A 13241-nucleotide genomic window follows, 5' to 3' on the forward strand; every position below is an offset into this window, starting at 1 on the left:
CGCTACTCTGATGAATATTTAAGGAGGACCCTCCGTAGAGCTCCAGGGTACTCTGTGTGTGCAAGTCTCCTGTCTTATATTCTGTCTTACAAATTTGAGCTGCTTTGGTCTCCCTGGACTCTCAGATCTGTGTTCTCAATTCAGAGAGTCTCTTGGGCTCTGCCTCATTTCCTCTTCCCTGTGTCATAGCCTGGAAACTTTTAAATCAGTAAACCAAGGCAATCTAAGGTTCACCTCTTTTGTTTTCTGTCTTAGGGATCTCAGTTGTTTCATGTGTTTTGTCTGGGTTTTTTGGCTGTTTCAGGTGTGATGGTAAATCTGTTTTCTATTACTCTCTCTTGGCCAAGCTCCAAAGGTCTATAAAAAGATAGTTTGAACCTTTAGTTACTTAGGAACCTAAAGAGTGTTATAAGGTTAATGTATTTTATAGGTTCAACTTTTAGATACAAAGAGACAACTGGATACAGAGACAAATCTTCATCTTAACACAAAAGAACTATTAAAAAATGCTCAAAAAGAAATTGCCACGTTGAAACAGCACCTCAGTAATATGGAAGTCCAACTTGCCTCTCAGTCTTCACAGAGAACTGGTAAAGGTAAATAAAATAAGTAGACCAATATAATTGTAAATAAATAAGTACTTCTTAGGATTATAATATATCCTGTCAGTAAATAGCCTTATTCTTTGTGAATGCTGGTAAAATGAAACAAACAAAAACCCCAACTTTTTGTTTATATAGTGGTACTCAGTTTTGGGCCTAAACTAGTAAATTTGCTGTCTTAAAAGATTCAGAATAGTTCGGCTTGGCATTTGATCATGGTATGTACCCAGTTTTCTAATTCTTGAAACTATTTATTGATACTTTAAAAATTATTCTTTCTGAAGAGGGTTGTTTGATTTTTTAACCCAGGCCCCTTGGAAATAAGGTTGCATACCAAATCTGCAAGAATAAGTTTCTCTTAAAGAATGAGTTGATTTGTGATCTCCTTTAAAGCAGTATTCCCAATATTTGCTCGTTGGTAGCCTCAGGTAAAAGATTTGTTTCATAGATTTTGCTTCCCTTTTTAAATACATCATTTCAAGTTCAGAGCCTTTGTGTCTTGATAATCTTTCTATATGGTTTTATTTCTTTTTTTTTTTTTTTTTTGACACGGAGTCTTGCACTGTTGCCCAGGTTGGAGTGCAGTGGCACGATCTCAGCTCACTGTAAGCTCCGCCTCCCAGGTTCACGCCATTCTCCTGCCTCAGCCTCCCAAGTAGCTGGGACTACAGGTGGCTGCCACTACGCACAGCTAATTTTTTGTATTTTTTTTTTTTTTTAGTAGAGACAGGGTTTCACCATGTTAGCCAGGAGGGTCTCGATCTCCTGAGCTTGTGATCTGCCTGCCTCGGCCTCCCAAAGTGCTGGGATTACAGGCGTGAGCCACAGTGCCTGACCAGTTTTATTTCTTAACACAAGGGAAATAAATAACTAATAATTGTATGCAGACTTTCTGATTTACACAGTTTTTCAACCTATGGTTCAAAAGCAGTACACATTCAGTAGAAACTACTTCAGTATTTGTTCAGTAAATTACATGCGATACTCAACACTTCATTATAAAACAGGCTTTGTGTTAGATCGTTTTGCCCAACTGTAGGCTAATGTAAGCATCTGAGCACATTTAAGGTAGTCTAGGCCAAGCTATAAGCTAAGCTATGGTGTTCAGTGAGTTAGGTATATTAAATGCGTTTTCAACTCATGATAGTTTCAAATTATGATGAGTTTATCGGGATGTGACCCACTGGGAGTAGAGAAGCATCTCTCTGTATCTGTCCATATATACAGACACATAAATATCTGATCCATATAAATAATGGGTATATAATTATCTAGTAAATAATTATATACTTTCCTGTTGATATCATGTGATAAAACATTCTTTCTAGTTTACAGTTTTCTGCCTATTTTATGTACTTAGGATAAAAATTGGGCTAAATTTTAGATTTAAGATTTAGTGTTTTAGAGTAAATAATGTTTAATTATTGGGAGAACCCACCCCCAATATTTCAACGTAGGTTCTTTCTATTTTCCATAAGTGTTGGCTGGCTGAGAAATAGAGACGGTACAAAGAGAGGAATTTTACAGCTGGGCCGCCAGGGGGGACATCACATATCTAGGATTGTGATGCTCACCTGAGTCTCAGACCAGCAAGTTTTTATTAAGGGTTTTAAAAGGAGAAGGAGTGTAAGAACAGAGAGTAGGTACAAAGATCACATGCTTCAAAGAGCAAAAGCAGAACCACTGATAAAGATCTAACAAAGATCACAGGGCAAAGGGCAAAAGCAGAACCACTGATAAGGGTCTGTGTTCAGTGGTGCATGTATTATCTTGATAAACATCTTAAACAACAGAAAATAGGGTTCGAAAGCAGAGAACCAGTCTGACCACAAATTTACCAAGGCTAAGTTTTCCCACCCTAGTAAGCCTGAGGGTTCTGCAGGAGACCAGGGCTTATCTCAGTCCTTATCTCAACTGCACAAGACAGACATTCCCAGAGTGGCTGTTCATAGACCTCCCCCCAGGGACAAATTCTTTTCCCAGGGTATTAATATTCCTTGCTAGGAAAAGAATTTAGCGATATCTGTCCTACTTGCACGTCTGTTTATAGGCCCTCTGCAAGAAGAAAAATATGGCTCTTTTTGCCCGACCCCGCAGGCAGTCAGACCTTATGGTTGTCTTCCCTTGTTCCATAAAAATCGCTATTATTCTGTTCTTTTTCAAGGTGCACTGATTTCATATTGTTTAAACACACGTTTTACAATCAATTTGTACAGTTAACACAGTTATCACAGTGGTCTTGAGGTGACATACATCCTCAACTTAGGAAGATAATAGGATTAACAGATTAAAGACAGGCATAAGAAATTATAAAAGTATTATTTGAGAACTGATAAATGTCCATATTAAGATGAAATTGTCACAATTTACGTTCCTCTGCCACGGCTCCAGCTGGTCCCTCCGTTCGGGTTCCCTGACTTCCCGTAACATTTAATAAATTAAGAATTCTGTAATTTCCTCATATAGCTAACTCAGTTTAGTGGAAGTATTTGATTGTTCTCTTTTGACTATCCTTTTCTTAATTTTCATAACAGATTTAAATTATTAATATTTGAATTTTTTTGTTTTTGAGGAAGTAACATAACCAAGTACCTGCTTTTATTTTGGTACTCGGCATGGATTGAAATATACTTTCTAAATATATCTGTATTTGAACCTTAATGCTAATTTCATAAGCTCTTTATAACAGTCATCTCTAATACTATTGAAAATGTTAATTTTAACAGAGCTGTTATATCTTTTAGGTCAGCCTAGCAACAAAGAAGATGTGGATGATCTTGTGAGTCAGCTAAGACAGACAGAAGAGCAGGTGAATGACTTAAAGGAGAGACTCAAAACAAGTACGAGCAATGTGGAACAATATCGAGCAATGGTTACTAGTTTAGAAGAATCCCTGAACAAGGAAAAACAGGTATGTATTATTCTGAACTCAGAATTCAATCTCAACACGTTTGTTAACTTTGTTTTTAGTAACTAGAGGACTGCTTTGTAAGGCACTGGTATGAATTAGACCAGCCTTTAACCTTGTGAAAGTACTTGAGTCTCATAAGCCAGATAAAACAAAAACACACAAAATTCATGAAGCAAGGAGGTTATCCTTGCTGTAGGAATGGTCCAGATCAAATGTTGAGGACAATGAGAGGTAGGGATTGTTATTTGTCTTCTGGGTATGCATGCCTTCACAAGAGAGATGGCATTTGTGCAGGCAAAGCCTTGAATGAAGGTATCTGTATAGGCAAATAGTGTAGAAAGGTATTTTATGTAATGGGAACCCTCAGCCATGGTAGAAAGGCTTCAGAAGATGACAATTTGTAAAGTGAGTAGTGAGGGGATACAGTTATAAATGTAGTTGATAATCAAATGTGAAAGGTTTTGAATATCATGTTAAATTATATTCTGTAGGTTTATTAAGAGCCATTGATTTTTTTAACATGTCATAATCAGATTTTTTTTTTTTTTTGGTTAGAAAATTAATGTGGTAGATTGGAAGATACAGTGTTCATTTTGAAGGCTGTAGCAATAGTCTAGGGCTTCAATTTTAAAAGATCCTTTTGTGGTTGACATCGTTGTAAAAAATCAAAATATGTGAGGAAAATACCTTTCGATTGTAGAATAGATGGATTTGGCAAGTGGATATGAGGATTGAGGGAGAAATGAGAGATTGGAAATTTCATTTCAAAAGAGAAAAATGGCCAGTAGCCAAGTTGAAAGGTAAATGCTTGTAGATTTATATGGTGTTTTTGCTTGTTGTTGAATCTTCTAATCACCTTCGATGGATTCTTTTTTTAATATACAACAAACATTAATTTTATTACTTCTCAAATTAGTTTTGATTTGGAGAAAATAATTGTATGACTTTAAATGTGTGTAATTTTTATATCCTACTGTTTGTAATATGGTAAAGGTGACAGAAGAAGTGCGTAAGAATATTGAAGTTCGTTTAAAAGAGTCAGCTGAATTTCAGACACAGTTGGAAAAGAAGTTGATGGAAGTAGAGAAGGAAAAACAAGAACTTCAGGATGATAAAAGAAGAGCCATAGAGAGCATGGAACAACAGGTGAATAGGTTAACCATATTTTTTTTTTTTTTTTTTTTTACTTGTAAGGATTTGAATTCTTTTAACTAAGTCATTAGTTGCCATTCAGTTCATCTCGACAGAAATTTATTGAAGACATAGGCAAAATTTTAGTTTTATGTTTTACTCTTTTCTGTACCTCTATATACATTTCCTATTGAAATTTTTAGACTACTTTACAGAAATAGGTATCAGTGGTTCTTTTTAAAAGCCCCTACTGGAGACTTGACTTTTGCAAATGTTAGGGAATGGATATGGAGTTGCAAAATGGATTATATCAGGGTGTAAGCATTTTAAATTTAGCAGCAGTTTTTTGGGCTAATTGGGTCTTGAAAAATGAGACTTCAATTTAGTAACACTACCATACAGTATTTTCCAAGTAAGTTTGCAATTAATTTTGGTTTTAATCTTGTTCTTTCTACTTAGTTATCTGAATTGAAGAAAACACTTTCTAGTGTTCAGAATGAAGTACAAGAAGCTCTTCAGAGAGCAAGCACAGCTTTAAGTAATGAGCAGCAAGCCAGACGTGACTGTCAGGAACAAGTAAGTATAGCCAATTATTGAGAAATGAGCTTTGATCCTAGAAAATGATTCTTGAAGTATATTTATGCATTATGAGAACTGGTGGACCTTGCAAAAATTCAAGATAATTTCCACTTTTGTGGAACTTAGACAAGACAAATTGAAAAGTATAGATGAAGGCTAAAAATAAATACATAGGGCAATATTAACAAAGCAATCTTGACAATGGGAACACAAAAACAGGAATAGGAGACTAAAATTTGTACTTGGCTCTCACTTACGAAGATTATTTTACTATTGTCCTTCACTAGATCTGATTATAAAATTATAGATACAGTTCATTAGAGGCAACCTTTCCTTAAAACAAGAACCTCTTGATGACATTGTTAATGCATTACCAAGTTTGCACAGATATCTATATACTATTTATAAAATGTTTAAAAAGTATCATTATTTTGAGTGTATGTATGTATGTGCACATAGTGTTGAAGCTTTTTATAATTTTTTTATGAACAGATAATGATAAAACAATTCAGGAGTCAGAGTTACTAAAATGGTAGGATGGGATAGGAGTACATTTGAGCATATTGGTAATGTTCTTATTTTAAGTTGGGTGTCATGTTAATAGCTATTCATTTGCTTACTATTCTTTATTGCCTATGTATATGTAACATGTATATTGCTATTTTAAAATGTAATACAGGGAAGAAATGCTTCGAAGTAAATTTCATTAAAATCAATGGATCTATAATTTAGTATTTATATAGCTGAGCTATGTTTAGCTTCTTATATCAAAAAGTTTGTCCAAATTGCTACAGTCTTCTAAGTTTCATTTCTGACAGTTTTATAATATTAAATAGCTAAAGCATTAACTTTTAATTATTTTCTTATTTTGCTACATTTAGATTGTCTTTACTTTTACTATTTAAAAAGTCCAATGTGTATCTTTGGACAAGTGCCAACTAGTTTTATGGATTTTTAATCTTTGGTATCAATTGGATAATAATTTCTTATAGGCTAAAATAGCTGTGGAAGCTCAGAATAAGTATGAGAGAGAATTGATGCTGCATGCTGCTGATGTTGAAGCTCTACAAGCTGCGAAGGAGCAGGTTTCAAAAATGGCATCAGTCCGTCAGCATTTGGAAGAAACAACACAGAAAGCAGAATCACAGTTGTTGGAGTGTAAAGCATCTTGGGAGGAAAGAGAGAGAATGTTAAAGGTATTATTGTAAATCTGAATAGAATGTTCTGACTAACTGAAAGAGTTGTTGTTTTATTTATTTTTTAATGTTTTGAGATGGAGCGTTGCTCTGTCACCCATGCTGGAGTGCAGTGGCGTGGTATTGGGTCACTGCAATCTCCGCCTCCTGGGTTCAAGTAATTCTTCTGCCTCAGCCTCCCAAGTAGTTGGGATTACAGGCGTTAGCCACCGTGCCTGGCCAAGTTGTTTTTTTAAAATGTGCATTGGAAAATCTGCTATTGTGATAGACTCTTGGCTTGCAGGATGAAGTTTCCAAATGTGTATGTCGCTGTGAAGATCTGGAGAAACAAAACAGATTACTTCACGATCAGATCGAAAAATTAAGTGACAAGGTCGTTGCCTCTGTGAAGGAAGGTGTACAAGGTCCACTGAATGTATCTCTCAGTGAAGAAGGAAAATCTCAAGAACAAATTTTGGAAATTCTCAGGTAAATCGTGTTTTTACTGCTTCATTTCTGTGGTATAACAACTATGAAATGAAACTACAAATGCATAAATCAGAGAAAGAGATTATACATGATTTTGATATAAAGTTCATTCTTTTATTTGTCAAAAAACTCATAACTTTTAACATTTACACATATTAAACAAGTGACTTTAAAGTTGAATCTGATAGTAAGAACTAGAGCAGTTTTCTCTTGAAAAACTGAATTCCTTTCAGATCATTTTAGAGATAAACATTCTAAAGCCAGTATCTATAAAAGAAAATAGAAATGCATCTCCCATTATTATTTATTATTAATGAAAACATGTAATAGTCAATGATTTTTGTCATCTTACCAAATTACCCACGTTTTGAAATGTTGGCTTTTTAAAATTCACATAAAATTTTAATATCTGTATTTTTGTAGATTTATACGACGAGAAAAAGAAATTGCTGAAACTAGGTTTGAGGTGGCTCAGGTTGAGAGTCTGCGTTATCGACAAAGGGTTGAACTTTTAGAAAGAGAGCTGCAGGAACTGCAAGATAGTCTAAATGCTGAAAGGGAGAAAGTCCAGGTAGGTATACTAAGCTTTAAGAAAGCACTTGTTAAATCAAAAGAGAAGCACTCATTTATATCTCTACCATTTAACGTAACGTAAAATTTAACTCGAAGTAAGCATTCTTCTAAACTTGTAAATTCATTAAGCATTTGTTAAACGCTAGTATAGTATAGTGCTTAAAAGTAAAGGCTCTGTAACCAAACTGCCTGGCTTCAGATTCTAGCTTCATACCATTAGCTGTGGCCTTGGGTACATTGTTTAACTTCCCTGCTCTTAGTTTCTTCATCTGTAATATTTGGATAATAATGAGGATTAATTGAGTTTGTGCACATGAAGCATTTAGAAGCATGTCTGGTATGTAGTGGGTGCTTAATAAATTCCAGCTATCTTAATTTATTATAGTTTTGGTTTATACATGTGGATAGTCGTTCTAGGATAAAGTGATTTAAACTGCTACAGAGTATCTTTCTCACCCAAGGAGCAAAAACTAGTAAAAACTAACAACTAAAGGAAAAGAAGCTGTGGTAGTGAAATGGCTGGTAATAACACAAGCTTGACTCCTTACCCCACAGTACCACCCAAAGCTTATTGTTGAGTTACTTCATTCTTAGGAGCTACAGTAATATACCCCCACATCTAGAAGGAAGGAAATTAATATCTTAAAACATTTACCTTCTTTTTACTGATGCGTAGTCAAAATGACTGTTAGGAAGAAACCATTGAACAGGGAAAAGTAAATAATGAAGTTTATGGGATTTATGTGTTCAGCAAAAGCTAAAGGTTCCAGAATTATATCCTGTTTAATTCAAATGTATCTCACCATGGAAATAATAGAGCCTCCAGTTCAATAGAGTTAATAGTTGGAGGAAAAGGGACAGAATCAGAGTCTCTAACAAAGACTGCATATTGTTCAGTCTTTTCTGCTTCCTTTTTTATTCCTTTGGGCTATAGAAAGTAAATACTAGAAAATGCCTGCCCACGAACAAGTTCATAGGGGGAAGCCAACTCTTAAATACAGGAAAAAGAGAGTCAACAAGTAACATAGATTATATAAAAAATAATATAATGGGCCGGGCGTGGTGGCTCATGCCTGTAATCCCAGCACTTTGGGAGGCCGAGGCGGGTGGATCACGAGGTCAGGAGATTGAGACCGTCCTGGCTAACATGGTGAAACCCCGTCTCTACTAAAAATACAAAAAAATTAGCCAGGCATGGTGGCGGGCACCTATAGTCCCAGCTACTCGGGAGGCTGAGGCAGGAGAATGGCATAAACCTGGGAGGCGGAGCTTGCAGTGAGCTGAGATCACGCCACTGGACTCCAGTCTGGGCGACAGAGCGAGACTCCGTCTCAAAAAAAAAAAAAAAAAATTATAATAATAATGTAACGTCTGTCTAAGCATGAACAGTGTAGCATGGCAACCATGAAATATGCTATAGCTTTAAAAATAGTGGGGGAAGAAAGTAATACCAAGTGCAGAAGATGGATAATTATAACCTATGAGAAGGAAAAAACACTTCACAGATAATTCAGTAAAATTTCTCATAGCCAAAGTGATGAAACAGTGGATCAAAATGAAGAGAGATTTCTGAACAAGAGGGAATAAACTGAGGATTAGAATAACATTTTAGAAGTAATGAATTTAGTGCAGCTAGGAAAAAAAGATACAGAAAGGTAAATAGAGATTTGGATTAATGTTTTTACCTAATGTTAATACTTTGTTGGTGGGATTTGTAGCATCTTTTCACTTTTATCTTTGTAATTCTTGTATTTGTTTAAAGCCTGCAGTTAGCATGCCTCACAGAAAAGTAAATGTGAACTTTCAAAAATTTTAGTTCTAAAAGTTGAAACTTAAATTCTCTTTACTTTGTCATAGGGAGGATTTGAGCTCATAGGAACAGGTAGACTTTCAACTATTGTTAGATGTTGATATGTATATTTATTTGAAATGTTTAGGTAACTGCAAAAACAATGGCTCAGCATGAAGAACTGATGAAGAAAACTGAAACAATGAATGTAGTTATGGAGACCAATAAAATGCTAAGAGAAGAAAAGGAGAGACTAGAACAGGATCTACAGCAAATGCAAGCAAAGGTTTGTTGCTTGGTTATCAAGAGTGGAAGCATGTTATTTTTAATAATAAATGAAATTTTACATTTGTTGTTAAATATTGGCATGATTTTCAGGTGAGGAAACTGGAGTTAGATATTTTACCCTTACAAGAAGCAAATGCTGAGCTGAGTGAGAAAAGTGGTATGTTGCAGGCAGAGAAGAAGCTGTTAGAAGAGGATGTCAAACGTTGGAAAGCACGTAACCAGGTAAATGCAGTTAAAACTCTTCCAAAACATGGAAACACGTGTTTTTAATAATAGGGGAAACTTAGGGGAATAAAAATACTTGAGGAACTAGTGAAAATTATTGTGTTTATTAGTGAAAGTCTATTATGTTATTAATACATGTAAATATGTGACAGATGTTAAACTTATAACCCAATTTATAAAAAATTTTGGTTACATTATATATATTTCTAAAAAGCAGTTATTTTCCATAATTTTAAAGTTTTAGGCTTTCATTTTATCTCTAAAATATTTTTATACATGAAAATAGAAATCTGAGGCCAGACATGGTGGCTCATGCCTATAATCCCAGCACTTTCGGAGGCCAAGATGGGAAGATTGCTCGAGCCCAGAAGTTTGAGACCAGCCTGGGCAATGTAGTGAGACTCCATCTCTACAAAAAGTTAAAAATTAGCTGGGCGTGGTGGTACATGCCTGTAGTCCCATCTACTTGGGAGGCTGAGGTCAGAGGATTACTTGAGCCCAGGAGGTCAAAGCTGCAGTGAGTTGTGATCATGCCACTGCATGCTAGCCTGGGTGAGAGAGGGAGATCCTGTCTCAAAAAAAAAAAAGCAAAATAGGAATCTGTATAATTTATTGAATTTATTAAAGCACTTTAAAAAGACTTGTTCACTGGAACATTTTTAGGGAGATGAAACCATGTAACATACTGTGGTTAGAAACTCCAGCCCTTTATTCAAGCAAAAGGTTAGAAATCTGCCTTGCATGTATTATTTATATGACTTGGGAGAGTTTCTTAACCTCTTGGAGCTTTAGTTTTCCCTTATCACCTTTTGTGTGATAAAAATTTAACAAATGTGAAGCACATTACCTGGCATCTACAGAAGGTTTGTGTGTTTAACTTGTAATGCATTGTCTATATTTTTTTTCTTGTAAATGTCACTTCAATGAAATTAGGTACTTAATATTGAAAGTTTTGATTCTTCAGATCCCTTTATTTGGCTTCATTGTAACTAATATGAAATGTTTATTCACAAATATGAAAAAATAACGAGCATTTAATGACATTTGATTTTTTTTCCTCTTCTATTTTGGATAGACTTCTTAGCCAAACAAACCAAAGCTTAGTTTGATCTTAGTATCTTGTAGTTCCATGCTTGATTACTTTACATGCAGGGCACCTAATGTAAACATAATCAGATATTCTGCCATTTTATTATAGCACATTTGTTTCATAAAACCTAAAAAAATCAAGTATGCATTTTTGTTATTCTAGCATCTAGTAAGTCAACAGAAAGATCCAGATACAGAAGAATATCGGAAGCTCCTTTCTGAAAAGGAAGTTCATACTAAGCGTATTCAACAATTGACAGAAGAAATTGGTAGACTTAAAGCTGAAATTGCAAGGTATATGGAAAGAAGCCTTAAATCATATATAATATATAAAATCTTAAAGAAGTTTATTTTACTTATTTACATGACTCCCCAAGTGCCTGCCTCCTGGTTTTGGAAAGAATGGAAAGTGCTAGAGCACCTATATCTGACTTCCATCTACTTTGTAGAGTCAAGCAGTGATTTAATATTATGCCTTTGTATATAAAATATATATGAGAATATCCTCATAATTATTTCTCTATATTTTATTTTTTAAAGAGCTACTCAGTAGAAGTCTAAAGCTAAATTTACAGCTATCAAAAACTTACAAGGAGGTATTTTTTTGTTTGTTTTCTTTTGGTTAGCTTATATTTGTGACTCTATAAGGGAAGTGGGTTTTATTACTTTGGCTTTTGTGTTCCTTTTTGTGGAGAACAGTGTTTCCCTCTGTTGCCCAGGCTGGTCTCAAACTCCTGGGCTCAAGCTGTCCTCCCACTTCTGCCTCCCTAAGTGCTGGGATTACAGGCATGACCCATCATGCCTGGCCAAGGGAAGCTTGTAAGTCTTAATTTTTTCTCACATGAACTAATAGCAAAGTATTGCCCCTTTAAAATTAAGAAATTAAATATTAAAATTAATGTTCTGGTTTACCTTTTGTAAGCTTTAGTGTAATTTGTCCATATCATGGTCCCATTTATATATTGCTTTACAACTTACAAATTTTTGTGATATATATACGTACATTCTCTTTATAGCACCATCTAGCATGTTAAGTAGGAGAGTTATATTTTAATCTTAAAAATGAGGAGCCTAAGATTCAAAAAGATTGACTACCTAATTCAGGCCATCTGATTTCAAGTTCAGTTCAGAATTAACCCATACTCTTAATTCAGGCCATCTGATTTCAAGTTCAGTTCAGGATACAGTACAGGGGTTGGCAAACTATAGCCCATAGACCAAATGTGGCCCATGATTTGGTTTTGTACAGCCTATAAGCTAAGAATGATTTTTATATTTTTAAAACATTGTTTAAGAAAAATGCAGCAAAGACTTTGTGGCTTGCAAAGCATAACATTCTATCTGGCCCTTTTACAGAAAAAATTTGACAATACTCAATGCAGTAGAAAGAGGGTAGGTTTTGCTCTTAAGGCAAGTCTGAATTAAAATCTGGGTACCATCACTTGACTTTAGTTTGTAAAATTGGGCATGTTACTTGACCATTGGTAGCTCTGTTTTTCTCATCTCTAAAATGCGCATGTAAACCTATGTAATAAGATCTTGCTGAAGGGCTGTAAATTCGTAAGGTCTTACCTTTGAAGTATATGGGTATTTTTTAGGATTTTCAAAAAAAAAATGTTATTAAAGCAGTATAACATAAAGTTACATTGAACTTCAGAATTTGAAAAACATCTCATATATTTAATCTTTCTTCTTTCCTCCATTTTTTAAAGATCAAATGCATCTTTGACTAACAACCAGAACTTAATTCAGAGTCTGAAGGAAGATCTAAATAAAGTAAGAACTGAAAAGGAAACCATCCAGAAGGACTTAGATGCCAAAATAATTGATATCCAAGAAAAAGTCAGAACTATTACTCAAGTTAAGAAAATTGGACGTAGGTACAAGACTCAATATGAAGAACTTAAAGCACAACAGGATAAGGTATTTTGAAGAAGCTTTTCTTACAAAAAAAAAATTAGGATGAATGTTATGAAATCTTATTTCTTTGTAATTTTGAATATTATTAGCTTTTAGATAATAAACTCGTGTAAGCATATATGATATCTTTAAGATTGGTTCTTTAATATGTCTGAAAATGCATTATAAACTCACAAATTTTGGTAAATACTAGATAATTCAGTCTTCACCTTTCGAATACTCTCCATTTTCAAAGCTGTGTTCTTATAACTCATTGCAAATTAGAATTGTGTATATTAAAAAATGATGACTAATCTGGTTTTGTATAGTTTTAAATAAATTGTTTATGTTAGCCACCTATCAAAAAAATTCAGAAATCTTTATTATATTTATATTTTGATTCTAAATATTGTTTTTAATTCCTGAAGGTAAGGAATTTGTATGTTGAGAATTATGTATTTATTTCATGTTGGATTAGAAAATAAATATAA

The 13241-nt window shown here is 34.3% G+C and overlaps 1 protein-coding gene across 2 annotated transcripts in view; it reads left to right on the forward strand.

The window, feature by feature from the left end:
* The window catches only part of TPR (translocated promoter region, nuclear basket protein), a 68656-nt gene that overhangs the window by 32089 nt on the left and 23326 nt on the right, over window positions 1-13241 (forward strand). For both annotated transcript variants that reach the window (XM_030818741.1, XM_030818742.1), the window contains exons 22-32: window positions 431-596; window positions 3347-3513; window positions 4507-4659; window positions 5104-5220; window positions 6216-6419; window positions 6703-6887; window positions 7311-7458; window positions 9398-9535; window positions 9628-9759; window positions 11015-11145; window positions 12564-12774. In XM_030818741.1, coding sequence (XP_030674601.1) covers window positions 431-596; window positions 3347-3513; window positions 4507-4659; window positions 5104-5220; window positions 6216-6419; window positions 6703-6887; window positions 7311-7458; window positions 9398-9535; window positions 9628-9759; window positions 11015-11145; window positions 12564-12774 — 1752 coding nt within the window. The remainder of the gene's footprint in view (window positions 1-430; window positions 597-3346; window positions 3514-4506; window positions 4660-5103; window positions 5221-6215; window positions 6420-6702; window positions 6888-7310; window positions 7459-9397; window positions 9536-9627; window positions 9760-11014; window positions 11146-12563; window positions 12775-13241) is intronic.

This window comes from Nomascus leucogenys, chromosome 9 (assembly GCF_006542625.1).
Source record: "Nomascus leucogenys isolate Asia chromosome 9, Asia_NLE_v1, whole genome shotgun sequence".
Taxonomy (NCBI): Eukaryota; Metazoa; Chordata; class Mammalia; order Primates; family Hylobatidae; genus Nomascus; species Nomascus leucogenys.